The sequence below is a fragment of the Chelonia mydas genome, chromosome 6 (genome assembly GCF_015237465.2).
Source record: "Chelonia mydas isolate rCheMyd1 chromosome 6, rCheMyd1.pri.v2, whole genome shotgun sequence".
Classification (NCBI taxonomy): Eukaryota; Metazoa; Chordata; order Testudines; family Cheloniidae; genus Chelonia; species Chelonia mydas.
This window is the reverse complement of record NC_051246.2, coordinates 33,145,146-33,172,041: the sequence shown is the minus strand read 5'-3', so window position 1 is coordinate 33,172,041 and position 26,896 is coordinate 33,145,146. Positions and strand designations below refer to the sequence as shown.

The 26,896-nt window shown below is 38.0% G+C and overlaps 1 protein-coding gene across 34 annotated transcripts in view; it reads right to left on the bottom strand.

Annotated features, from left to right (window-relative positions):
- The window catches only part of SOX6 (SRY-box transcription factor 6), a 451,795-nt gene that overhangs the window by 94,778 nt on the left and 330,121 nt on the right, over window positions 1-26,896 (bottom strand). For 30 of the 34 annotated variants that reach the window (XM_043549526.1, XM_037899741.2, XM_037899724.2 and 27 more), the window contains 2 exons: window positions 20,120-20,243; window positions 11,414-11,493 (listed from right to left, as the gene is read on the bottom strand). In XM_043549526.1, coding sequence (XP_043405461.1) covers window positions 11,414-11,493; window positions 20,120-20,243 — 204 coding nt within the window. The remainder of the gene's footprint in view (window positions 1-11,413; window positions 11,494-20,119; window positions 20,244-26,896) is intronic. The other 4 variants (XM_043549523.1, XM_027819499.3, XM_037899730.2 and 1 more) reach the window with 1 other exon arrangement.

Below are 26,896 nucleotides of genomic sequence, written 5' to 3'. Positions count from 1 at the left end.
CTGCACTGTACACTTTATCTGCTAGGTAGTCCCAGACACCTATATAATAAAGTTGCAGTCCGATTAAAATCCATTGCAAGTGTCTCCTGTCCTTCTTGTGGTGTACCCAGACAATGGCAATAAAGTCCCTCCTAAGCACAAAGGTTTGTATTCCTTCAAATAATGCTGTAATTACAATGCTGATTCATAGCCACGTCACAGCTCTCGTAGACTATTATTTACGTTGTACAGGGATGAACAAGATGACTTATTTCTGATTTAGGTGACCCTATCAGACAGCACAATATATCACAAAATTTGGGATGCAGCAGTCAATCTCTAAGTCCTGCAAAATCTTACATAGTAGCTCTGACACTATTGCATACAACCATTATACATTTGGTACAGTAATGTCTAAATAAATCAACAGTTCTGGTACTATGGAACCTAGTAGTCTACAGAGCAGCTTCTGTCTCAGTACTGAGACAGAATGCTGGCTGGCAGTTGTAGCTTATTCCAGGACTTTTAGGATTTCCAGAGACTTGTTTTGTTAACCAATTAATCTAAAAAGTTGAAAACTAATTTCTACACCTTCCATGGATGCTCCATGGATGTCTTTTTTAGATTTTTTGTTTGTTTTTGTTTTTAATGTCAATTCAACATGAGCAAAATTGTGGACAACTCCAAAGTTGGAGGGGTAGCAGACACATAGAAGAGCAGAATGAAAGTGCCCCGGGGAAATTACAGCAGTGGCAGCTGCAAGCTATGACGTGGGATTTGTGATACGCAGTAATTCTACATCCAAGGAAAGGAACCACGGATGTACAGTAAGCTGACAAATTGATGGTAATTATGAAGCTTTGTATTTCATAATTTAATGGATTTTCATTACTTTTGCCTGTAATACAAAATGTACATAGGATTGGATGGTTCAGGGGATTGGTAGTGGGGTATGGTTACTAGTTTGAGTCTAGCTCATGTAAGTAATGACTAAAAACTGGTATCGTCTGATGGTTATACAGTGGCCTATGTGAAATGAATTAGAAGGGACCTGAGAACTGCATTACTTTCCTAACCCAAAAGGTGAAGTTATCAAGTCAGGAGTAAAACACGTGCCTGTTATGGAGAAGGATGTGCAACTGCTGCCTGTTTCATGGATATTTCTAGACCTGCCAACCTGGCACCAAAATCAGGAAGAAAACAAAAAACGTGCAGTAACAGACAAAAGCAATAGAAAGCTATACATATAAAAACTGAATAGCACAAATATCTTCTGGATATATACACGTGAGGCTCTGAATCAGGTTTGGGAGAAAGGTGTGGAATACCTAGCTGGCCTCTCAGAATGAGCAGATAGCACACACAACTATTGCTTACATCAATATTTCCTACAACTGTGTAAAGAGAAAAAATTAGTCATTTATTTACTAATGATGCTGAGAGGCAAAACTGATATAATTAAACTTCTACAGGCTCCCATGAGAAAACAAGAAGTCACTACTCCTACAAGTGGATGAGAATCAGGGAAGAGAAAGAGTCCCAGTTAAATTACCTCACTTTTAAGCCCATGTGGTGGTGTCTCCATCTTGTGAGAAGACTCTGAAAGTCACAATTAAGAGGTATGTTTTCAAAGTGCACTTTGCAGATTTAAGCTATATAAAACTTATCTACTACTGAAGAGCCACAGAGAGTTCACACTGTAGTTCACAGCCATGGCTTTATTTTCACTAGCAAAACTGGAAGATGACAACTAGGGATACAATAAATATCTACTGGCTCTACTGATCAGGAGAAGCTTTATCACTCAGCTGGGGCACATCTGGGAAAAAAGTCATTCAGGTGCATCTCTAGCATCCCATTCAATTAACATATCATTAAAAAATGGTTTTGTCCCCTCTCAGCATGCTGTGTTACCTGATAAGTCAATATATTTTCAACATAGATTTAAATGCAAAAAACAGTAAAATGTCTTCTTTGTGAACCATAAAACAGCCCTAGTTAAAAGCTATTTTTAAACTTTTAAAATAATTACATTATGGGCCGTTTGCAGATCTCTCATACAAATTTCTTACTGTATATTTAGAACTTACATGCACTTTCAAACAAATTATTTGTTTTAAATAATTTTAAAAATTAAGAGCAAAATGGGCATCTACAATTACCCCTGCAATTGTGTGTGTATAAATTCCACAGTTGCACATCAAAATCAAAAGGAAAAGGAGTACTTGTGGCACCTTAGAGACTAACCAATTTATTTGAGCATAAGCTCATGAAAGTCTCTAAGGTGCCACAAGTACTCCTTTTCTTTTTGCGAATACAGACTAACATGGCTGTTACTCTGAAACCTGTCATCAAAATCAAGTAACTGTAAACCCAGTTACGAGTGTTGTGTATGAATGTATCTTCGACATGCAAATGAAGAATTTACAAAGGCAGACTCTGTGGGGCCTGTTTGAAAATGTCGTCTGAAATGTTCCTCTGTGTGTTCTCTTCAGTATTACTCTGCTATTTTTTACCCCAATTTTTCTTTCTATGAACACAGGAATTCACACACCAGCTCAGACCACTGGTCCACCTAGTCTAGTATCCTTCCTCTGACAGTGGCCAGTCAGAGGACAATGCAAGAAATCTGGTAGTGGATAATTATGGAATAATCTGTCCACTCCAGTTAGTTAGTAGTTGGGTTACTCCCTGAAGTACGTATCCCATTTTTATTCTATCTAATATAACTGAAGGTGTTCTCATTATCCACATGTCTAGTCTTTTTGTAATCCTCCCAAGCACTGATATCTTGACTCAATGATATCTTGTGGCAATGAGTTCCAAAGTCTAATATTACACCGTGAAAAAGTATTTCCTTTTATCCATCTTTAATTTGTTGTCTTTTGATTTCATTAATGTCCCCTTATTCTTACATTATGGGAAAGCTCAAACAGAAGAGCCCAATTTTACCTTTACTACACCATTATTCATACACCTTTCTGACATCTCTATCTAAATGTAACAGTCCAACTCTGTTCAGTCTCTCCTCATACAGCAGTCTCTCTGTGTCATTTTGGTCATCCATCTATAAACACTTTCTATTTCTTCTATATCTCTTTTGAGGTGGATAACTAGAACTGCTTACTGTATCACAGGCGAAAACATACCATTGATTCACATAGCGGTATTATGATACTTCCAGTATTACTTTTATCCTATTCTTTATACTTTTTAACACCTTGTTTGCTTTTTGACCACTGCTGTACAGGTAGCAGAGGTTTTCATTATGTAGCCCGACTTTTTCCTGAGTGGTTATAGTTAATTTAGAACTCAGCAAGTTGTTCACAATTATTCCTTTCAATGAGCACCACCTTGCTTTTTTCAACATTGAATTTAATCTACCACCATATTACCAGTTCAGCTTAGCTTTGTAAGATCCCTCTGAAGTTCTTCAGTTTTCTCTGGCCTTTACTAATCTGAATAATTGTTGGTTACCTGAATATTTTTCCCCCTCACTGTTCACTCCCAATTCCAATCATTAATAAAAATTGTAACAAAATTCTAAATATATTAAACAAATCAGATTTGAGGCTGGGACCTCAGGACACCTCACAATTAAGCTTATTTCCCTGTTTAAAAGAGATAATTTATTTTGATTCTATTTTCTATTCTCTCTCAGCAACTATCCTCCTTTATTGCTTCCAGAAAGTTCTGCAGCTCTACCAATTCATGGTCAGGGTTCCTACTTCTAATATTCTGAAATAATACTTTGTTACTTGTTTTTATGTCTGGCTATTTGCTGCATAAATTCATTGTTAGCCCTCCTAATAGGGAAGTATTTTTAAAACATTTTATTAAGAAAAAGTTACAATAAAACGCTAACATACTATACTGCAATTACTTATTTAGGACCAGGTTAATATTTAAAGAACCTGGCTAAAGATTCTGGTTTGCTGGCTGGAGACCCCTCCTCTGCTGAGCATCCCAAAAAAGGGTGACAATTTCTAAATACATATCCTATTTTTGGTGCTTCTCTTGTCTATGTACTTGATGGGTAAGCTTTTCTGTTCCAAGGGCTGTCTATATTTTACTATGCTGGAATTTCATAGGAGGAGGGGTCACATTTTTTCCAATAACATGCAATTCAAAGTCTAGCACCTAACAATAAGAAGAAAATTAATGTGCTCTGTTTAAAATGCAGATGTTTTACTGGAGCATTAAGTAAGCAGGTCAGGGGATCTCTAGGAAGCCAATATTTTGTCATAAAATGAATCTCTTTAATAATTTCCATCCAAAACTGTCTAATTTCTACGCACAACCACCACATGTGCAAGTATGTTCCCCTTGCCCCAATCGGAGAATCTGGCAGAGGTGAGAGGAAGCAGCTAAGCAAATTCCTGGAGCATCCTAGTGGCAAGTGCCCAGTGCAGGTAATCGTTCAGTAGGGGTCTGGTTCCCTGATAAACCAGAATTGGAAGCAGATTAGGAGATGGCACCTGCTAAATTAGGTGGGGAATGGGGTTGGGGTTCCTAATGACTGGTACAGGGAGGATACAATCCTCTCTTCCTTTCCCTCTTAGCCCTCAGATAAGGGAGGACAGTGGGGTCTCAGCAATGGTACTGAGACCTAGCCAACAGAGTAGGGGGCTGATCGCATCCCTCCCCCCACGTTGAATGGATTACAAAGAAGGAATGGGCTGCACTGGATGAGTTATTACAATATAATTCCCAGATGTGTTACTTTATAAAGTTGTGGCCTACATAAACCACATTTCTGATGTCTTGTCTTCCTTTCATCCTGAAGTGTATGGGACAAATCATTTAGCTTCTCTACAATACGCTTATCCTCCTTTAGTGATCCCTTTATTCCCAGGAACTCCAGCAGCCCTACCAATTCACTCCCAAGCGATCCCTTTACTCCCAGGAAGTCCAACAGCCCTACCAATCTCACACTCCTGCTTCTAATAGTCTTAAATAATTTATTTTTTATTTGTTTTTACATCTGCCTATTTGTAGTTCAAATGCATGTTAGCCCTCCTAATTTCCATATTACATAACACCTGTCAGCACAGTCTCTGCTCCATTCTATTTGTGTCACTGGGATTGGGGTTTTGGTTTTGCAAAGGATTCCTTTTTGTCTTGAATAACTCTTTGAATGTTGCCACTTAGCCATGCTCGTTTTTTCCTTGACTTCCTGCACACTTTTTTTGTTTTGAGTTATATGCATACCTTCTGTGAATCCGGTATGGAATGCTTATGTAGCCTTCATGCTGAGTCTATGAACGGACAGATGATTCCAATACTTCTTGTGAGACATAAACTCAAGAGTTAGTACAGTTAATATGGTTATCTAATTTTTCAGCCATGCTGATTCTAAAAACATTACTCTCCAAACAAATACACCACATCTTAGACCATCAGAATGGGAGGAACAAAAATATTCACATCTCATCATCTTAAGAGGCTTGCCCCAGTGACCCTAATAACTGATTTCTAGAATATTTTCTTGTTTTCTTTTAGCTCTGAATTGTCTTTTAGTTTTTGTCTAAACTGGGCCACTTGTAGGAAATGCTTCCTTTGTTTATTCAAAGACCACACAAAGAAAACAAATGATGTTAACTTCCCTGTCTATGAAACTTTAAGAAATTTTTTCTGTCTTTTTCCATTTTTTTTAAATGACTTCCTCTTCTAGATGTCACCATAGTTATAACTTTTACTTCAGAGGGAAACTGAGTTATTCATATTACTACTACTCTAACAATTAGCCAGCAAGGGGATGGAGATATGGCAGTGGAATGTCTGTACACGTACAGTGCCCAACTGTATTTACTATCTCCACACAGAACTGCCTTTGTTGCGTTGTTCTCCATACTTATGGATCTATAAGTACATTAAAAACGATAAACATTTGGATATGCGAACAACCTCGTACCGAAAATCCTTTTCTGCGTGTAACCTATAGTTCACATTAAAAAGTTTGCTATAAGGCTGTCAGAAATTTAATGAACTTCCAGAAATACACTTCACAGCCAATTCCCAAAAGGTATATACCATATACATGTCGAAAAAGCTTGGAGGGATGCAACTGCCAGCTCTGAGTGGGTTTCATAGCTAACATGCTCCCCAAAGACACATCACAATTAAAATAAAGTTTTTAAAATTGTGCCAGCCCTCTCATGAAATATCATAGCACTGGTCTATAGGGGACTATTGGTCAGTGTAGCAGTAGCTTATTTGCTTCTTCTGACTGGCTTTGGAGTGGATACACACTGCTGGCATATGTCTTAATAGCCACTGAAAAACAGCTTTTAAAAGTACTTTTGCTTGTGATCAGAGGAAGCCAGTTGTTAGGCTGCATAAACTTTCTGTTCAGATTGAAACACTCAATCTTCCATGTTCACATGGGTTTGAATTTTCATTCAACCTATTCACATTAAAACAAGAGCGGCAGTAAACAGTCTGATATCCAAACTCTATACATATGTGCTTCCTGATGATGAGTGAATTTAAATATTTGTCATTTAGTCTCTTAATACTGTGCCACATCTCATTCTCCCCTCCTACGGTCTTCTTCATAAAGAGATGAAATTTACACTGCCAAGGTGCAAAGAAATTCAAACTCACCAAAGATGGAAATTAAAGCTGGAGATCAGAAAGAATGAGAGAAAACATAGGGAGCAGGGCCAAGGGATTAAGTATCCAGCCCCCAAAACCCCCAAACTGTGCAAGGAGAAAGTGAAACAGCAACTCACTGACATCATTTTCATTGATACCCTTTCATTACCATTGATATAATTAAACTTGATAACAGAGATATTACACACACGTGCGCACACACCCATTGAGAAAGAAGAAGAGAACATGTATAAATATTCCTTTAATTTTAATTAAATTCATCTAATTGTTGCAGGCTTGGCAAGCTTTTAATTTTATTTTTGTATTAAAGAGCTTGCTTGCTCTCTCAAAGCTGCATTAAAACCTCTCTTTCTTTCTTTTTGAGCTTTTCGCCCCACAATTTCTATGAAATAAAATAACACAACAAAAATATTTAAATGACTATTTCCACAAACCTAAATTTGCACATGCTATTCCCTTAATTTAGGCCACTACTCACAGTATCATAATAAGAAGCATTCTGTTAAAATATGCCCACCCAGAGCTCAGTAGTCTTTGAGTTCTAGATAAAATCATTCTACGAGGCTAATGAAGACAGAAGCTCTGCCTGTAACAATATTAAGTTTGTTTTCTCTAGTGATTCGAAGAGGTAAGCAATCTGTCAGTAATACATTGAGTGAAATTACTTGTCTTGTAGGAATTCCCGCTGACAGTCACTCACTCACAGTGCTGACCCAAACACCTACCTGCTGACAAACAAATTACAGTGTCTACCTTTGAAAAGGTAACTAGCTGATTTTAATTTTGATTGGTCTCACTGAATCTCTTTCGTGTTTACCCAATTCCCATTCTTCGTTGGGTTAAAAAAGAAAGGAAAATCCAATGGTTTTTGCATTTGAAAAAATTATTATTGCCTACATCCGAGAATGTTATGTCAGATAAAACTGCTAAAGTGTGTCTAACCAACATTAAGAGTGGCAGCCCTGCCAGTGACTGACTGGGTGAGTGAACACATTACCGAGACAGCATTGTAGGAATTAATTTTCTTCAATAAAGAGATTTTTAAGGCTCATATATTTCACAATCTAAACATATGTCACTGTTTCATAAACAAAATAAATGGATTAAAATAATACATTACCAATATGCTGACACATGGAGATATTTTAATTAGAAATATTTACGCTGTGTGATATTTAACTGCTATATTTGCTGAAGAGGACCATGCATCATTTAATAAGAAGACATAAGGCAGGTATATCACTTTACATGATGTGGTAACAGAGTGGGACCAAATCACCTTCTGTCAATGCTAAGACCATCTGACCACATTAGCCTCAATAAAAAATTGCTTTAAGGTTACAACATATAGAGGAAACTCCATAAAGAGAGGCAGTCCACTAAAACAACTTTTTCATTGAAATAATAAGTCACTAAGACTCTAGTTCAAGAGAATAATATTTCTTCATAAACAGCCACATTTAACGTCTTAGCTATTTAAAGTCTATATTTACATGACTGTCGCATTACATTGGCCTCTTTCCTGCACATTCTTCTTGACTTACTTTAAGGACCAGCACTAAAATAGCTGAGGAAAGCAAATGTCAACTGTGTTCTGAAATTTATATGTGTGAGAGAATTGGTATAAGTAGAAATGTAATATATTGTTTACTGTACTGAGTGCCCTCTGTTCTCTAGAGGTCAAAAGCACTGTAACCTCAGAGTTACAGTTTCTGATTGTTCCCAGGGTTAAATACATTATCAAAATTAATGGTTCAAACCCCTCAACCTTCAGATATATGAGTATTCATGCCTCCATCTGCTGAACTGTTCAACTAAAAATAGCATTCTTTGGCCTTCACTCTACTAATATTGTGCCCCTGAGGCACACTGTGCAATGCTTCAGCAGTGCATTGGATCTGCACCCAGCGGTGTAACAAAAGGTCATTTACTTTGTCTGCAATTAGGAAGAAAGATAAAAGAGGAAGAATAGAAATAGACAAATGTGTATTTGTTTACAATTTTAAAACTCTTTCTCTTTACTTGATTATAAAACCTTCAGGCTTCCAGAACACAGCTGCAACCATAGTTAAGACTTGCCAAGGCTCATTAATGTTATAAGTGATAAACTTTGAAGGACAAATTACACAACTAGATCAGGAGAAAAAGTTATGAACCATAGGTTTTATGGAGCTCACTTTGTTTAGGAATAACTCCAGCTAACATAATTGTAATGCTTCATTACTATCAACAGTTTATCAGAAATTGTTGACAGAGTTGCGACATTTCCTTCTTTACCATACAAACTGCTTTGTAGAAATACCCAAAAATGAAAGCAGATTTTTAAACAATAAAGAACATGCTGTAACTTTTTTCCTCTTTTGGGGGGGACTTTGCACAAGATTTAATGCAGTCAGGTCTGCTGGGACAGCTGAGTTGTGTGTCAACTAAGCTGATACAAGATTTCCTAGTAATAGGACTGCCAGGACTGCTGTGAAAGCTTGCACATGAGCCTACAGGAGATTTTGATTAAATGAGTGCAAACTTTTAAAAAGTAGGAAGAAAAAATCAAGGCAGCAAGAAAGAAGAGGGATTAAGATAAGGATATAAAAAGAAGCTGTGAGGAGAAGTGATTTGCAAGTTTCATCACTCTCACTAATTACAGCAACAGGCATGTGTTGTACAGATTCACCAGCAATGGTACACAACCACTATGCATACCTGCCACATGTGTATGTGGTACTGTATTTGCAAACTACGCAGCAGAAGGCAGATTTGGGTGGATTCACTCACATATGCTTGAAGCTGAAAAGGTGAACATAAACACCTTGAAATCGTGCAACACAGATTGCCATGAACACATCAGTCCAGCGCTCTGCTCGCTGTACTGACTCCCCACTGAATACACACCAGTCCCAAGTCTCCGTCATGATATTCAGAACTCTCCAGAGCTACATCTACACCTGAGTTTTAAAGAGTTTTTTATTTTTTTATTTTATTTTACAATGAGATAGCTAAGGTTGTAAAAACGTAGTGTATACAGGGCAAGGTGTAGCTTTACTTCAGTGTAACTGTTCACGGTGAACCTTTTTTGCTAGTGTACGTCTGGCCCCTAGGATTGGTCCTAGTTACCTGAGAGATCTCTTGTGCCCCTGAAGGTGGGTCACTTGTGGTGGCGTGTAGAGTTCAGACCTGCACACCCAGCTAGCACAGGTATAAATAATGGGGGAGATGGTGAGACACTTCATTACAGTTTTTTAACAGGATAAGCCACAAATGTGTGTAATCTGGAACAAGTATATGAGGAGGGTCTGCACTAGCCTTTACAAATGTTTTAATTACCTTGAGTTAATTGGCAATCAATTAATCCATTGTTACAACACAGGCCTTCTGTGTGAAGTAGCTGCTATTATTACGTGATGTGGCTGGAGAGTTCAAAGGTTTACATTTGTAGCAATGAAGTGCTCTGAATGCTGGTCAGAACAGAGAGCTACCTGCTGTATCTAGGAGCAGGCTCTAGTTTGTGAATGTAAAATTAAAAATAAAACCACTTGTTTCCCACAAACTCCCCTTGCACTAAACACCAGTTATTCTACATTTTGTACTTGTGCATTTGATTTTTCCTTCCTAATACAGTCCTTGTCTTTACTGAATGTTGTCTTGGTGATTTCAGACCAATTCTCCAATTTATCAAGGTCCTTTTGAATTCTAATCCTGTCCTCCAAAATGCTAGCAACGCCTCTCAGGTTGGTGTCATCTGCTAATTTTATAAACATACTCTGCATTTTCAAAGTCATTTGTGAAAATATTGAATAGTACCAAGCCAGTACCCTGTGGGACACTACTAGATATATCCTCCCAATCTGACAGTGAACCATTGATAACTACTCTTTGAGATGAGTTTCTCAAACAGCTGTACACCCACTTTATAGTGGTTTCATCTACACCACATTTCCCAAGTTTGCTTATAAGAATGTCATGTGGAATTGTGTCAAAAACTGTCTTAAGATCAAGATAAATCATGTCTACCACTTCCTCTCTATCCTTTTGGGTTGGTTCGGAATGATTTGTTCTTGACAAATCCATGTTGGCGATCATTTATCAAGTGATCATACTCTTAGGTGATTATTTAATAAATTGTTCCAGTATCTTTCCAGCTATCCAACTTAGGCTGACTTGTCTATAATTGCCTGGCTTCTCTTTGTTCCTGTTTTTAAAGGCTAATAATTTGGTGTGCAAATCATTTTCGCATGACATTTACTTCCATATATGGTGAAAACAAATAAATTACCTAGCCAGGGACCAAACCCAGAACCCTCACTGCCCCAGCATCTGAGCAGCTTAATGCATGGAAAGGTTGAGATTACATAACTACGGAAGCTGAGAGTTAGCAATTTATGAAACAGTTGTCACCATACTGTTTGAGAGAAAAAGCAACTGAAAGAAAAAGTAAAAAGAAACAACAAAGCATATTTTTCTGACATACACAATGCCCCAGCTATAGCTCATGTAGCGCATTTAGAGGGAGAGAGTCAGAGGAAAATAAAGTTGGAAAAGATCTCTGAATATATCTCCTGACAACTGGTCATATAATTAAAAAAAATTATTCATTCAGTTGACATACAACACACAGTACAAAGTCATAATGTTGTCTTTCTTTCACAGCATGCTGTTATATTTTCAGTATGGTAAGTATATAAGGTGTTAATTCTTCTGGGCTATGCTTAAAAAATTATTTAACATTCAGACTATTATTTAGCATACAGCTGGTTAGTGGTTAGCAGTTTTCTTCTAAAGTGTTGGCTTCTGTCCCACATTTTTTTGTTCTGGCACATACCTGGAGCTGTAAAGGGCTGAGTCCAGAAGCAGCAGCAGCTGCCATTGTTGATGGAATGAACTGCACAGGGTAGTTATCACCTGTCGAGGAGAACAATGCATACAGGTTTAGACAATGAGCAGAGAATAGCAGCAGGCAAGTGCAAACATGGACCTCGCATTGCCTGTGCTCCACAACGCTGCTCTAAGCCCTACAACACTCCTCTAAGCCCAAACATCTGCAAAAACAAAAGGTTTAGCTGGGCACAGACTTGCAGTGCTACCTTGGAACTTTTTGTTACCAGATAGCTGGTAGGCAAACTGGCAAAACATAAATGTGACGCTCATGTTTTTTATTAAAAGGAGTAAATGTGCAATTCAAGCATGTACACTCTATTACATATCATAAAACATATCCGTACTTATGATAAAGTTTAATGACTTTCAAAAATACTGATTGAATTATATAATATGGTCCAGATCTTGTAGCTAGGGCCCAATCCTGAGACCTACTGAGTACCCTCTAAGGATAATGGCAGATGCAGTTGTACAGAACCTCTGGGGATCAGGCCTTACAGTTTTTGTGTTCTGTTCCCCGCTCTTTCATTTACTCATAGTGTGACAAGTTCTGGAACTTCTCTGTGACTTAAGTTTTCTCATCTCTAAAATGAGGGTGGCAATACCTCCTCATTTCAAAGGGCTGCTGTGAGGATTAACTGGTATTGGTAAAGTGCTTTGAGATGCCCATATGAAAGGTATTTTAATCATAGCAGATTTTTTTATTGAAAAGATTATATGAAAACTTCACAGCTTGTGAACAGCACAAAAACTTAATTTCTACATAGCATTTTAGATCTCAACACAAGAAGGTGCTGATTACCCTCCATTTCTGAGAGCTTAAGGAACTCAGCATCCTTAGATAACTTAAATAATTGTGCATTTCAATTATGATCAATATGCTGAAAAATAAGATATGTTGTCTATTTGAAATGAGCGCTGCAACTTTGCATATCATAACAGTCTATAGGAATTCCCACTTCAAGACACTGCAATGATCCCTGTCATACAGTAACATTAACATGCTTAGTTGAATGTGTTAGTCTCTAAGGAGCCACAAGGACTCCTCGTTCTTTTTGCGAATACAGACTAACACGGCTGCTACTCTGAAACCATGCTTAGTCAATGTAAAGGATGAAGGAATGCTGGCAAAGAAAATAGTTTAGCAGTGGAACTGTGGAACCTGTAATATAAAAATTAATACAGTGATGGATAAATTACACTATAACCATGATTTAATGGAGTATCACTTTGGCTCTGGCTCCTTATTTAAAGTCAGTGTTATGTACTCTCTCTAGGCTATATTTTAATAGGCTGCTCCCCTGAACATTTTTTATATTTATAATAATCAAATTATTTTCAACTTTTTTTTTTTACATTGAAAGTAGAATATAATAATGAAGACACAAAGGAAAGGCATCCAGAATAATACAGTGGGGAAATTCCAAGGGCTTGTTTTTTTTTTCAAATATACATTAATACCTGAAGCCGTCACAAAGTCATTGGATTCGTTGGAATTGTTTACCACCTGAAGTGCCACTGTACTCAGCCAGCTCAGTGTAAATGTTAAGTTGTTTTCACTTTTTAACAAATTGTGAGTTTCTAATCCACAAGGTCTCTTTGCATCATATCCATAATACCTCATCAGACCATTGAGCACAGTATGTGCTTGTACACAGTCCAGTAACAATTGGCTTCTGATTGCATATGGAGCTCTGCTACAATGCATTCACTAACACTATATTGTGCTGGTATCCTATGGAGTAATGTTCAAAATATCTGATCTTATTTTTCCCCCTTCCATGAGGTTGATTTTAGTTTGCAGTGTTTTTTTTAAACAACAACTAAATTATTTTCTGATAGTACAAGACTGTCTCTTTATGTTTAAATAATTCTGCCTATCTCCTTGATATCTAAACTAAACTATCTGAATAAAGAATATCCTAATCTAAGTTAAATAATGTTTCTTTGGTAAATATCTTACCAGATTTAAAAAAACCCCACAAAGATGTTGAATTAATGATGCTTTAAATGGGGGGGAAATAACCATTCAAGCTATCAGCATGGACTGCCTTGCAGAACATTTTGGAGGCATTCTTTCTTTAAATATCATGAATTATTCATTCCCGTTCCACACAGTAATCTCTCTCCCCCTCCCTCCACTTTTTAAGTTCAATACCAGTTGCTTTATTTGTATTAAAACATTTTCCATGTCAAACATATTTTAAAAAAAATCAAACTCTAAAAGAATTCCCTGCGGCACTCCTTTTTCACAGCTGTCATGCTTCTATGGTTTGAAATAGCTAGAATATATATATATATATATATATATATATATATATATATATATAGCTTCACTGTTAATTTATTAGTTTCTCTACCACACCCTGGCTCACCTGCTGCTACAAACAGTTTTTCCCTTTTCTTGATGAAAAAAATATTAATTCATATTTATGGGTTTTTAAAAAAAAATACAGTGTTGTCTCTTTTTTTGGTTCAAATTTGAGCATTTTAAAGTAATCCGTGCATGGTTAAATCCTGGTATATTGTAGTATCATTATTCTGAGAACAAAACTTAATACCTCTAGAGCTAGGGAATGCTTTGCTGACACCCAATAGTAAAGGCAGAACAAAGGTACTTTCCCTCCCCCGCATCTCAAGGAAAGCAAGCACTCAGGGCATGGACTGTTTTTAATTTTTAATTACAGAAGATACATATTTTACCCCTCTAATTTTCTCCATGCAAGAATGGATCAAGAAGCTTCTCGGTAGCTGTGTTGGCAAGAAATCAGTCAACATGTTGTAGCAATTTTTTTCAAATTTGTTTCTGGATTTGGAATGCTTGCGTGAGGACCCATTCTTTGTAGAAAGGAAGACACAACATGTTGAAACAGGTCTGCTTGAGGTACCGGTGTGTACTGGCCTTTGATAACCAGGGAGTGAGAAGAATGCCTGAAGAAGAAAATCTGAACATTCCTTCTCATTTTACAAACTGATCTCTTCAATCTTCCTGCTTTGTTGATTGTCTATTTATGTTTGGCTGCTATTGTTTATATATAAGTTGGTGTTTACAAGCCATACAAAACTTTGCCAGACTTTTGTTTCACTGTCAGATTGGGCAACAATTCTAACTGAATAAAGGCAGCACACAGTTGGACCACATTGTTCTGCAGCTAGAACAACTAAATATCTCTTACTTAGTTTTTCTTGGATTCAGCAATGAAGCTCAATTGATCGTATTCACAAGAGGAGAGGACTTGCTTTTCAGATCAAGGTTTGGTGGCCTATGAGGCAGGAAACCCAGAATGGACAAGTCTGTTAGATTCATTTTCTCCTCAGTTTTGCCACTTTTCTTTGTTTTTAACACATTTTGAAAGACATATGGCTCCACTCCATCTTGCAAGATATGCCAGATATTTACTCATTTTGGTAAATTTCCTTGAAATTCTAGACATCTGATATGGGGTTGGAAACTGACATTTGTGCATTTTCCAATGGTAATAAAGAGTCTGGGGAGAGTTTGCAGCTACCTCTACTCATTCCATCACACTGTTGCTATTTTGCATCAGTGTTACAAAGCTGATGCCCAGTCCTATAGTCTTTGCATAAGATGGGAGTTTTGTTTATGTAAGGACATTAGGATTAGTCAAACTGTTAATAAAGACAATAGGCTGTGGAGATCCTATGGAGAGTCTAATCCATAAAATGGCAACAGTTGTGCTACTGTTTGGGTCAGGTATCACCAAGGCAGTGTCATATTGGGATCTTGTCCCCTCAGTAAATGCAGCTGCAGTGACAAACATTTGCCTATGGTAAAAAAGTAGAATTCGCAGGTGAAACTGTTCATCCGGCTACTACTGGTACTACTGTTAAGTTAGGTTTTATACTGAGCAACGTATGTATTGGTATAGTGATTCCTGAGGCTACTGATTCATGGTTCCAACCAGGAGAAGCCAGTAGGAACCGTTTGAAGAATTTTAATGGAGTCTTATGGAATTTCCACTAGGAACAAGACTCTCATAGGTTTGTTTTAAGCACCTCTGCTACTCAAAGATGTCCAGCCATTTCACTAAGTAGAAGTGTGCAATGATTGGATGCCAACAATAAGAGCGACTCATTGAGAATACACACACACTTTTAACATTTCAAACTACTGTTAACATTTTATGAAAGGACGTCTCCAACAACTGGAAACAGAACCAAAGGGTATCAATCAAAGATGTCAAGATGCCAGTCATTTAGATTAGCTAGGCATGTAATTTGAGGAAGTTATCATGTGTTTCCGACAAACTTTAAATGTTGTGGGAACTGTCTGAAGTTCAGTCTGATAACTATGGGTTTGAATCTCCCTTCACTTTCATCGGCTTTACACCAATGTATTTCCACTGATTTCAACAGTTATTCCTGATTTACCCCAGTGTAACAGAGGAGAATCAGCCCAAAGATGTTTTTGCTACTCACAGCGACCAGGAATAACAATTCCTATTTTTACATTTCTCTGTATTGCAAACATAATGAACAGCAAAGTGCTCCAGTTAGGCAGATAGAAGTCATTTTTCAATATTTCTAATCACAATTTGTATAAACTTTATGCATGAGGTATGAGTAATTGCTTTGAAATACACGACAGCACATTAGTCAAACAAATGCAAAATCAGGTTTCACAATCTACATCCCTTGATTTAGATAAACCCTAAACTACCCAAAGTTCCTAACTTTACTAGTCTATCTCATTACACCTCATACATCTGAAAAAGAACTGTTGCAACACATGTTTGTCAGAAGTCTCTATCTAGCAGAAATTATCCCTGGCCTTCTAAGCTACGTAGATTGCAAAAAATGGTGGTGCAGACAGCTAATGTATTCCCAAAGCAGATCAGCTCCCACTCAGCCATAAACAGAAAAAAGGAGCATAGCTGCTTACAGAATGGCCTGACTCCTCTCTACAGTTAATCCATATTCTTGGTCTTTCCTTATCCTCCTTTCCCGCTCTCTCACAAGGGTCATGAAACCTGCAGGAGGTAATACCTTGACTCAGTGCAAGGAGAAGAAATCTCTTACACGCTGCCCAAATCAGTGGATAGGAAATAACTCATGCCTCAGGATAGGGCATTGCAAGGGTCTTAGTGACCATGTTCAATGACGCTCCAACCTGATAACATTCCTATAAGCCTGAATACATGTAACAGTCAAGCTAAATTCAATCCCTTATTCTGTTCTGGAGGAAGGGGTAGAATTGAACGGCTGTAGAAGTTCAGCACCTACATTGCTGATCAATGCCAAGTGGTAAGTACAGTGCTTACCATTAAAAGGTCAGCATTTGTCCATCTGCTGATAGCACAGTTCTTCTGCTGTAATTAGAATGCAAAATAACCAGTGCAAAATAACTGTGTGGAGTCTCTTGGCAAATATTGGCTTTCTAAAAGCTGCCACTCTAAGCATCCCACTGGAATATGGTGCAACCTCCATAGCCATGTACTTTGGTAGGCTCATCAAGCGCCTGCAGGTCAGTTGTCACAACAATTTTAGTTGCACAGTGCCCCCAAGTTTTAATTAATCCTGTATACAGTATAAATACTGAAAGAAATATGTATGAAAAATTAATTAAGTGATCTATGCAGCTCTGATTTCTCAATTAGTACTTACCATGCCGGAAAATTACATTATACCACTTTGAGCTACATAAAGGAGCATGGGACTTCATTTTTTCCCCTATGTATTTATTATTTTTGATGTGTGTTTGCTAGCATTGGCCTGGTTCATCTCCTGGAACTCCAGTCTTTGGAAAGAAGGGCCATGCACCCATCCACCATGACTCCTGGCTGCATGCAGAAGGGAGTTCTTTTTCCAGCAGATTTTGGTAGGAACTGTAGCCTGTACATTTTGCAAGGCCTTCCTCAACCTTTCCAAGAGCAAGGCTTCACAACCACACAGAGCTTTGCTCTCTCCTTCGGGTTTTTCCATGAAAGGACTTGATCTGGCCCAGTCTTTTATAAGAATAGCTGTTTTTTTGGTTAAGATAGTATGGAATTTGGGGCCAAATTCACAAAAGACCGCACACTTCCTTAGCAACTAAACAAAGTATCCAGATTTTCAAAAGTGCTCCGCACTCAGTAGCTCCTGTTGTTACAAGTGGAAGCAGCTGGGAGCTGAAAACTTCTCAAAATCTGTCCCTCTGTGCTTTCCAAATGAAAAGGAGAATTAGCACAGTAAACATATCGCCTTGCCTAAATGAAAAAAGGTGGAAATTAAAAAGAAAGTGAACAAGCAACTGGGAAGAAAAATTTTAATGTTTAAAGGGTTGTCTGTTTCTTTTCTTAATCTTCCTTTAAAAATATAAGTGAGTTTGGTGCTCAAATTAGTCTTATAGTCCTGGAGATGAAAGCACAAAGAGGAGCAGTGCAAATTCCCACAAAGTCCCTCAGTCCTGACCTAGAGGAACAACCTGTAAGAAAGATAGTGAAGAAAGATAGTGTAGTTTTGTCTCCATTTTCATTATTTCCTAAACCTCTCTACTGAGATTGCCAAAAAGGGGGCAGAGGGTGGCGCTAATCAATACCAATTGTGGTGATTTTTTTTAATGATGAGAGCTGTCCAAGAGAAACTGAACTAACACAGCCAGCTACTTTAGCAATACGTGCCAGAGAACTTCATAAATACATTAAAATATAAACATGTTCGTTTCACACAAGCCACTGAACAGTGTCAGATCATAGTGACTTCTGGTTTCTACCAAGCTGAGCTGGATTCAAACCAGTAACCTACTAGTGAATAGTTTCATATCCCATTAGCAATGTCCTGAGACATCCAGGCCTCCATTTTAGTCAGTTACTTGAATATTTTATTATTTGTTATACACATTTTTTTCTTTGTTCACAAGAATAATAAAATAGCCTGAAGCCATACTACCTTGTGTTGTGAGTTGAGAGGACAAAAGCAAAGCGGTGAGGCCTGGGGGAATTCTAAAGAAACCTACATGCTGCAGGAAAAGGTGTTGGTGATAAATAGGTGGCACTCTTCCTTTTGAGTCAGTACTGACCCAATTCACTTACACAGCCTGAAAAGACACTAGTGGAGGAGTCGTCTTTGAGATGAGAAGTAAAGTCCAGGTCCTGATCATGAGTGGCCATTAAATCCCCAATTCAGGAAAGCCTCTCTAATCAGGAAAAATAAAATCAATCGGATTAAAGCAAGTGCTTTGGTGCTTTTCTGAAAGAGGGTGTATAAGAGTAAGGGTGTTAACCCTGGTGTCCTGGACAAATTCGAAGTTTGATAATTATATTCTGCCTCTCTATGCACTTCAGCTGGAAAAGATAATCTTCATTTTCATTTTCTGTCCCGAAATGTTGCTGTGGGCAGTTAAACAGTTACATGCCAGCGATGGCTGAATTTCAGAGGTGGATGAACTCTTCTCCCTGCATAGGTTCTGCATCAGTTTGCTAAATTTGCAAAGTGCTTTGGGATTTTTGAGGCTGAAAAAGTGAGCATAGAAGTAAGATGATTATCAGAAAGAGACTTTTTGTTTCCAAAGAGGAATGATCCTCCTTCACCCAGAATAAAGACACAAAATGAAATGGGACAAATGGAAATGCTTGCTGAAATCCAATTTGGCACATTTCATATAACATTTAAGCAAATTTGCTTGAAGAGATTTTAGGCTCAATCTTACTTTTATTAAATAGGTTGTTCACCATCTTATATTTTACTTTGGACTTGGACCTGTTCCTGCTGAAGTCAACTGCAAAAATCCCATTGACTTTAGTTGGAGCTGGATCAATCCTTTACTTCGAAATATCACATTTAAAATCCAAAGAAAGTGTTACACTCAGATTTTGTGGTTAATATTCATCAGGTTAATATGCTAAAAAGAGCTTAGCAGGGAATATTATTAATGAGCAAAATAAGGTTGCTGCTTCTGGGCTGAGGTCACTTACAAAGAATGTACAAATGAAAATAAGGTTGTCTTTTATTTACTTAACTATCTTCTTACATTGAATTCCTTTGGCAACATGTCTTTAAACATTTAAAACCCTGTTTACAAGAAGGCTCTGAAAGTAGCTTCAAACCATTATATCCCTAATTGAATTCCCCAGGAGTCCAGTAAACTCAGAGGAATAAAGAAAGAAATCATAACATTTGCTAAATCATCTCAAAACATATTTCACTGCAAAGGTTATGTGACCTGTTACATGAATGATAATTGGGATTGAACTACTGAAACCTTTATTATTCAGATTGAAATCAAACAGAAAGTTGCCCGTTAGAAGTATGCTAATTAAATTATACCTGCCTTTTGCTTTTATTGCTAATTAAGGGTAAGAATTTTTGCATAAAAGACAAGTATGTCTACATGCTGCAGATAAGACATGCAATAAAAGAAGTATTAAGATTCAGGGTATGCCAAATGCAAATTGGTAGGCAAGTGGGTCAATAAATTCAGAGCAGTTGATTTTGTGGGCTACAGAAGTGAAATAAATATGGGGCTCAGTAACCAATCTTCCAATCATCCCCTTTAAACTCGGAAGATATTTTCAGCTAGACTTTCAAATCTTCAAATTATTTGCAAGCAGCCAGTCCTTTTGTGTAACATCATCTGTATCAGACAGATCACAAGAGAAGTCTCAGTAAATATCTGAACATGTTAAATAGCTTCATATCCCTGTCAACTTACCTGGCTTGTAAGTTATTCCTGGGGGGAAGAGGAATCCCTGCTGGGCTGCAGCAGCCGCTGCCAATGTCCTCTGGTCGTGTGGAAAAATTGGGATCATGAGCGGAGGCATGTGACCCTGAACCTGCTAAACAAAAGAGAGCCTCTGATCAGAAAGAGCACAAATTTATCTTGACAGGTATTTCTCCAGCACTGATAGTGTACTTGTGTTCACACAGCCCCACAGAACCTTAATGTAATCCTCACCAATTTCACATTATCACATCAAAGCCCGCCCCCAACATTGTTTTCCCTGAGTGTCAAAAGTGTAACAGTCTGTGCACTGCACTTTATCCTGCTTCTTGCTGATTTTTTTTATTATTCCTTGTGTTTACATTTCATTGCACAAAAAGAAACCAACATTTTAATATACTATAGATTCATATTCAGAAAATAAAAAAGTGGCCTACGTTTGTATTAGTCTTTCAAATTTTTATTTCTCTTTGGGAGCTTAGAAATCACAGCGATAAACCCTTTAAAGGCAGCCTAATATCTAAAGAGCTATTTTAATCTTCATATTTTAACATATTTAAGGTAGGTAATTTTATTTCAGAGATCTTACGCTATTGTATTGCTAGTATATATGCCAACAGTTCAGGTATGTTATTTCAAAATCTCACCACAGTATGTTAGTCATCTAGACAACACCCCATCTCTTAAGATTTAAAGCTACAACATCTTGGCTCCCAATTAAACTAATATCCTTCACCATACACACCTCGCTGTAACATATAAATTGCTTGTCTGTCTAAGCAGTTTTACAGCTTTATGCACTATCATGGAGCTCAGTAATTATGGAGTTGTATTCAGAGAGCATTTCAGAATAAATTCTACTATATCAAATTGCATTTGACCTTAATAAATGTATCAAAGAGCGCAAACATGCAAAAGCAGAAAATTCTTCACCTTATATCAGCATTTGTATTCGACATATAGAAAGTGAGAGATGTGACATTAACATGTCTGTTAAATTCACATTTTAATTTCCTGGTTTCTTTATTTATGCTACACATATATCAGAGACATTGGATGGGATCACATGGAGTTTTTGTCTATCCCCCAAGCCCCAACAGTACTGAAGGCTTTGATTACAGCATTTTTCTGATTAGTAACAAAGTAAACACATAACGGCTTAAATATCAAAACTAGGAAGTGTAGAAAGGCATTATTTTTCCAGTCAGAAAGAATTTTTGCCCTCTTATCCTGCCATAAATGGGTGGCATTAAATACTATTAAAAAGTTAAACTAAACTTCAAGTGATTTCTTTTCATTTTAATTCCTAAAAACTTTTTTTTTGGTCAAATCCCATATGTTGACCTATGACATTGTTTAAACATTGCCAAATTTTCTTGTCATATTCCTTTCCTTTCACAACCACTGATGCAGTGCAGAAATGCTACTGTGTGTCTATGAGGGTTAATTTACCAACAACTCTTCTCTGGGGAAAGCCCTAAGATGTAGGTTAATAAAGGTCACTCAAAAAATAAACACTTTACAGTATTTTTCTGAATCCATTTCTCAGGAAAATCAACTTATAATAAAAAGGTCTTTGTGCAATTACTGCCATGGCACTGGGGCGTGAAAGAAACCAGCTTTGAGCAGCTATTTCTTTCATTTTAGCTGAGGTAAGCCTGGTTGTGAATGTTAGCTATGAGCTTAACTTGGTTAAATGGGAGTTGATCCCCAGGTGACCAGTACCAGCCTTTAACTTCTGATTTAACAGTGCTAATTTTGTGTAGGATGCTAGTGCATACTGGCTCAGAATGTATGCAACAAGTGAAAACAATATCAGTGTCTGACGGGGAATACAACTACAGCATCTGGAAAGCATTTAACACAATGTGTTCTACAATCACTTACAGTACTTTCCAAGTAGATACTAATCAAAATGATCCAGGCTCTGTGATAGCTCCCTCCCAGTCACCAGTAGCAGAAAGTCTCCCCAGGGTGTTGCAACAGTGTAAGGTGCCCACAAACTCCTCTCCACCAGAGGGCTTCAGGGTGCCAGCACAAGGCCAAAAGACGAGAGCATTGACCAGGGTGGGGATCGGGGTTAGAGCATGCATTGATTCAGCACATCCACTAGGCAGCCTCTGTCGGTGGGGTCCTACGGAGCCGGGGGGGGGGGGGGGGGGGGGAAGGGGGTGGCTGGCTAGATTTAAGCTTCTCTCCCCTAATGGAGAGCAAATGCACATTCTCACTTATCAGGGACAGCAGAAGTCTGGAAGTCATGTCCAATGGGTTTTATTTGCAGATCTGTCAATGACTTGCTAAATTACCTTAGATAAGCTACTTAGGCCAACATTTTCTAAAGTGACCAATAACTTTTGGGTGCTTCAATCTTTGGGTGCACTATTTAGAACATCCTGTTATCTCAAGTTGAGCACCCAAAAACTGGGGCACCCAAAATTAGTCTTTCACTGAGCCTCACCATGCCTTACTATCACTTTTTATCACAAAACCTACTTCACAGCAAGCAAGAGAAATTCAAGTAATAAGAGCCCAATACTGCCCCCCCACCCCATTGATTTCAATGGGAATTTTCTTTCTGAGATGGATTGGGCTCCAAATATTTTAAAATATTTTTGACATGCCCCAAATGCAAAGGACTAGATAACTATAAATTATTATCATTGTATGCTCTGGCTATCCTTTATAATCATTACATAAAATATTCCTTGAATACTGGCCTGATCATCAGCCAGTGTCAATCAGCATAGCTCCATTAACTTTAATGGTTTACATCAAGATTGTTAGTCTCATGTGGACTGAAAAGTGTTTACTGAATGGCAAAAATATCCCATATTTCACTTAGGACACATATCAAACACTATTTCTGAGAAAACTCCATGGTCTTCCCTTTATACCATAACATTTACAAACTGTGCTCTTGCCTGTTTTCTAGACATCCCGAGACTTCTTAACTCTCTTGTACCTAAATCTAATGGTGCTGGTTATGCAAACATTCAGGGATGGTTTCACCAAGAATTATTTTACAAATAGTTGTCATTATGCTTAACAGACATCAGCTGTAAAGCACAGATGAATATTAACGATATAGTGGATACGCTGTGATGACTGATCAATTAGTTGTTACAGAACTAAAGAGTAAGCCAAAAAAAAATACACGCTATACTCCTAGTGCCTTTCAAGTATGTTTGTTTGTTTTTGGGTGGGGAGAGAGGGTGGGATAGTGTACGTCATAAAATTAGCTACATTCCTAGAAATTTTAATTGTGAGACTGTTCTTCAGGTATTTTTGAAAACCAAGACAGCAGCAGATGCATGAAAAACAAACTCTGGCTCTTCCCATTCGTAAAAATTGCGTATTGTTGTATCGACACTTTCCTCTTTTGTCTCTTCTGTACTAAGTTGTTGATGATGCCATTTTTTGCCATCTGCCCTAGAGCTTCATTAAAGATACATGAATGGACTAACTGGCCTGATATCTTGTGAGGAACAGGTGCTATTGTTTGTCCCCAAAGGCTTGTACTAAAGATCTGGCTCAAAATACTTGAGAAAGAGCATCTGCAGCAGTCAGTCAGAGAGTAACTTGGCAGGGATCTTGCTATGTGCTAATATGCAAACAGAGTAACACTCAGGGGGACTAATTTTCTCTTTCATGAAGATTATTTAACTTTTTTGTGATGGGCAATAAATGTTTGTATCTGAACAATTCTGTTTAATGTCTTTCGCTGAGCTGTATAAGTGAATCGGATGGGTCCTGAAAGCAATTCTTTTCAATATTTTGATCAAGAGAAATAAAACATGGATACACTTCAGTTTTCAAAGTAACCTTAAATAAAGATAATTTCTAAGGAACAATAACACAAGCAATCTGTCTATACTGACTTGTTTCTCTATGACAATTTTAAGTCTGTATTTGTCTGTAATAAATGGAGTACATTTTATTAAATATCTGAAGCCACCAAGTTATAGAAATATTAGCCAGTACCATACCATGATTTTAATGTATCACACAACTCTTATAATTCTTGGGAATAGCTAATCATATTAACTAGTGTGAGGTCAGGAAGCAACCTTGGATGGAAACAACCTTGATTTGCTCAAGAATCAACAGTGAATTTTGTTCTCCCTGGAAGAGTAAGGGTTGGTGACTAACATGATAAAGAGGGCCATGCTTTGTATTGTCCCATGGAGTGATAGGAATACCAGTCACAGAAGAAGCTGGCTACTACAATCCTCTAAGCTACAGAGTCATTGATGCTTAGTGTTGTGCACAGAAGGAGAAAGCCAAGGATCACAAAAGGGACATGGCATGAAAGAATAATTGCTTGAGTGAAAATTCTCTGCCCTTCTTGAATAAGGAACCAAGCATGTTTCATGAGAGCTGAGAAGCAATTTGTGCTCTAAGCTAAAAAAAAAAAACATGTCTGAACACATACAAATCAAGTTTATTTCTACTCAGTTTGTTAGTCAAGAACGGGATTGGAAATTGTACTCTGGAAAACTTTTGCTAACTGCTAGAAGATGAGATGCTTATTTGGATGCTTATTATAGCCGTTATGCCTCCTCCATCAGCAGAAAGGAAAGGTGCTATTTTGTACAATAAAAGCACCTCATCAAGTAATATTAGATTCACAAAATAAAGGGTATTCAGAGACGAGCATGACCTCCTCCTTTTACAAACATCTTAATTTACCCTATGGTGCCTACATTTTGCAGTTTGTATAGTACATAAGATCACAGACTTTGGTAAGGCCTCTCAAACTATAAAATGGAATACAATGACTAAGCATAACCATGTATATTAACCTTAAGACGGGGGCTTTCAAACTTCATTACACCGTGACCCCCTTCTGACAACAAAAATTACTACACAACCCCAGGAAGGGGGACTGAAGCCTGAGCCCACCTGAGCCCCACTACCCTGAGTGGCGGGGGAGGGGGACAAAGCACAATCCTCACCGCTCCAGGCGGGGGCATGGGGGACAAAGCTGAAACCCAAGGGCTTCAGCCCCAGGCAGGGGGCCTGTAACCTGAGCCCCGCTGCCTAATGCTGAAGCCCTTGAGCTTCAGCTTAGGCCCTGGGCGGGGGTCTCAGGGTTCAGCTCCAGGCCCAAGCAAGTCTAAACCAGCCCCGGTGACCCCATTAAAATGGGGTCTCCACCCACAGTTTGAGAACTGCTGCCTTAAAATAACCTATCTTTTACAGAACCTTCTCCAGTTACAAACCCTCTCCATGCGATGTACATTTCTTTGGGCTTCATGCTCCCCTCTACATCCATGCTTGAAACAGAGCCTCCACCTGTAGAACCTCCACCTGCAGAAAGGGGTAGAGTCATCTTCATGGCTTCCTGTCCCTTTCTCCCCATCTCTGTGGAAGCCTCTGTAAAAGGGAGCTTCACAATCACCAAATTTGGAGAGGATTGTGGTAGAGGGATTGGGAATTCCAGATTCTTATTTTCATTTTCCCCAAACCTGCTGGAGAAACCCGCAAAAATGAATTCTGTGATCTTTACTGCTATGTACTATCTTCACCATGGAGCCTTCCCCTTTGGGAGGTGGACACAGAACATAGCTTCCAGAAGCCAGGGGGAGGTGGTGGAGACATTCATGCACACTACTCTTACCTCTGGTTGACTGCAGGTATCTTTCGGTTAAGACTTCTGCAGTGGAAACAAGCCCCTCCCTACCTAGCAGTAGAATTCCTAACAAACTCCTCAAGCTGAAATTTGCCCAGTTTCCCCTCCCCTGCATGGCTTATTTCAGCAAAGGGGAGAATAAAGTTCCATGTTTTTTCTCATTTCTCATCATAATCTTCACATTATTTTATCCTTTATAGTTGTTCAATTTCCTTTGCTTTTCACTCGTACGGGACACTGTCATGGAGTAAACAATGCTCTAATTGTCTACAATAACCAAGCATCATTCTTTTTAACCATTTTTCCTGTCATTATAATCTTTAGGCCAGATCTCTCTCTGGTGCAAATCACCATAACGCCATTGAACACAATGGAGCTGCACCAATTAATGCCAGCTGAGAATCTGACCTTTGAAATGTACTGTAACATAATATTTGCCTTCAGTATAGGATTTGCACTACTCGCTGAACTTGGAATGGAGAATACAGAAAACAATTATGTGACTTTACCTACAGTAAGAGACAAATGTCAAGGATGGTGCCCACTGCATGCAATACTAATAATGAGTTAGAATCCAAAGTCCAATTAATACATATAAGACCATACAATTAGACCAGGAACACAATTTTTAAAGTATCATCCCAATCTTTTACCCAATTAAGGCCATACTGCATGGGGGAGGGGGAGGTATTTGAGCTACTTGAATAACTGAAAAATGTATTTCCATTAAAATAATAAATACTGCATGTGATTTGTCTGCTAAACGGTCTATGAGTAATTTGCGAAAACACACATAAATAGGGAAACCATAACTTTATTTTGCACACATCTAGCTTCCTTAATAGGATGAGTTTTCAAAATGCTTTAGTTTCTTATTCATATACCAGAACAACTCCCCAGGTAATGGCAGCACACCAAGCAAAAATATGCAACTTCAAAATTTCCAAAATATGTATTTACATGATAGAACATAATAACTCCATCCATCAAGTCAATATTATAAGTTTTTAAAGCCCCCTTTAGATTTACTTATATGAGAGGTCTTAATAGCACTAACAGAGCTGTTAGTGTCCATCGTGTTAGTAATACATGTTTTTAAATTCCATGTATACTGTATATATTTACCTAATCTGCAT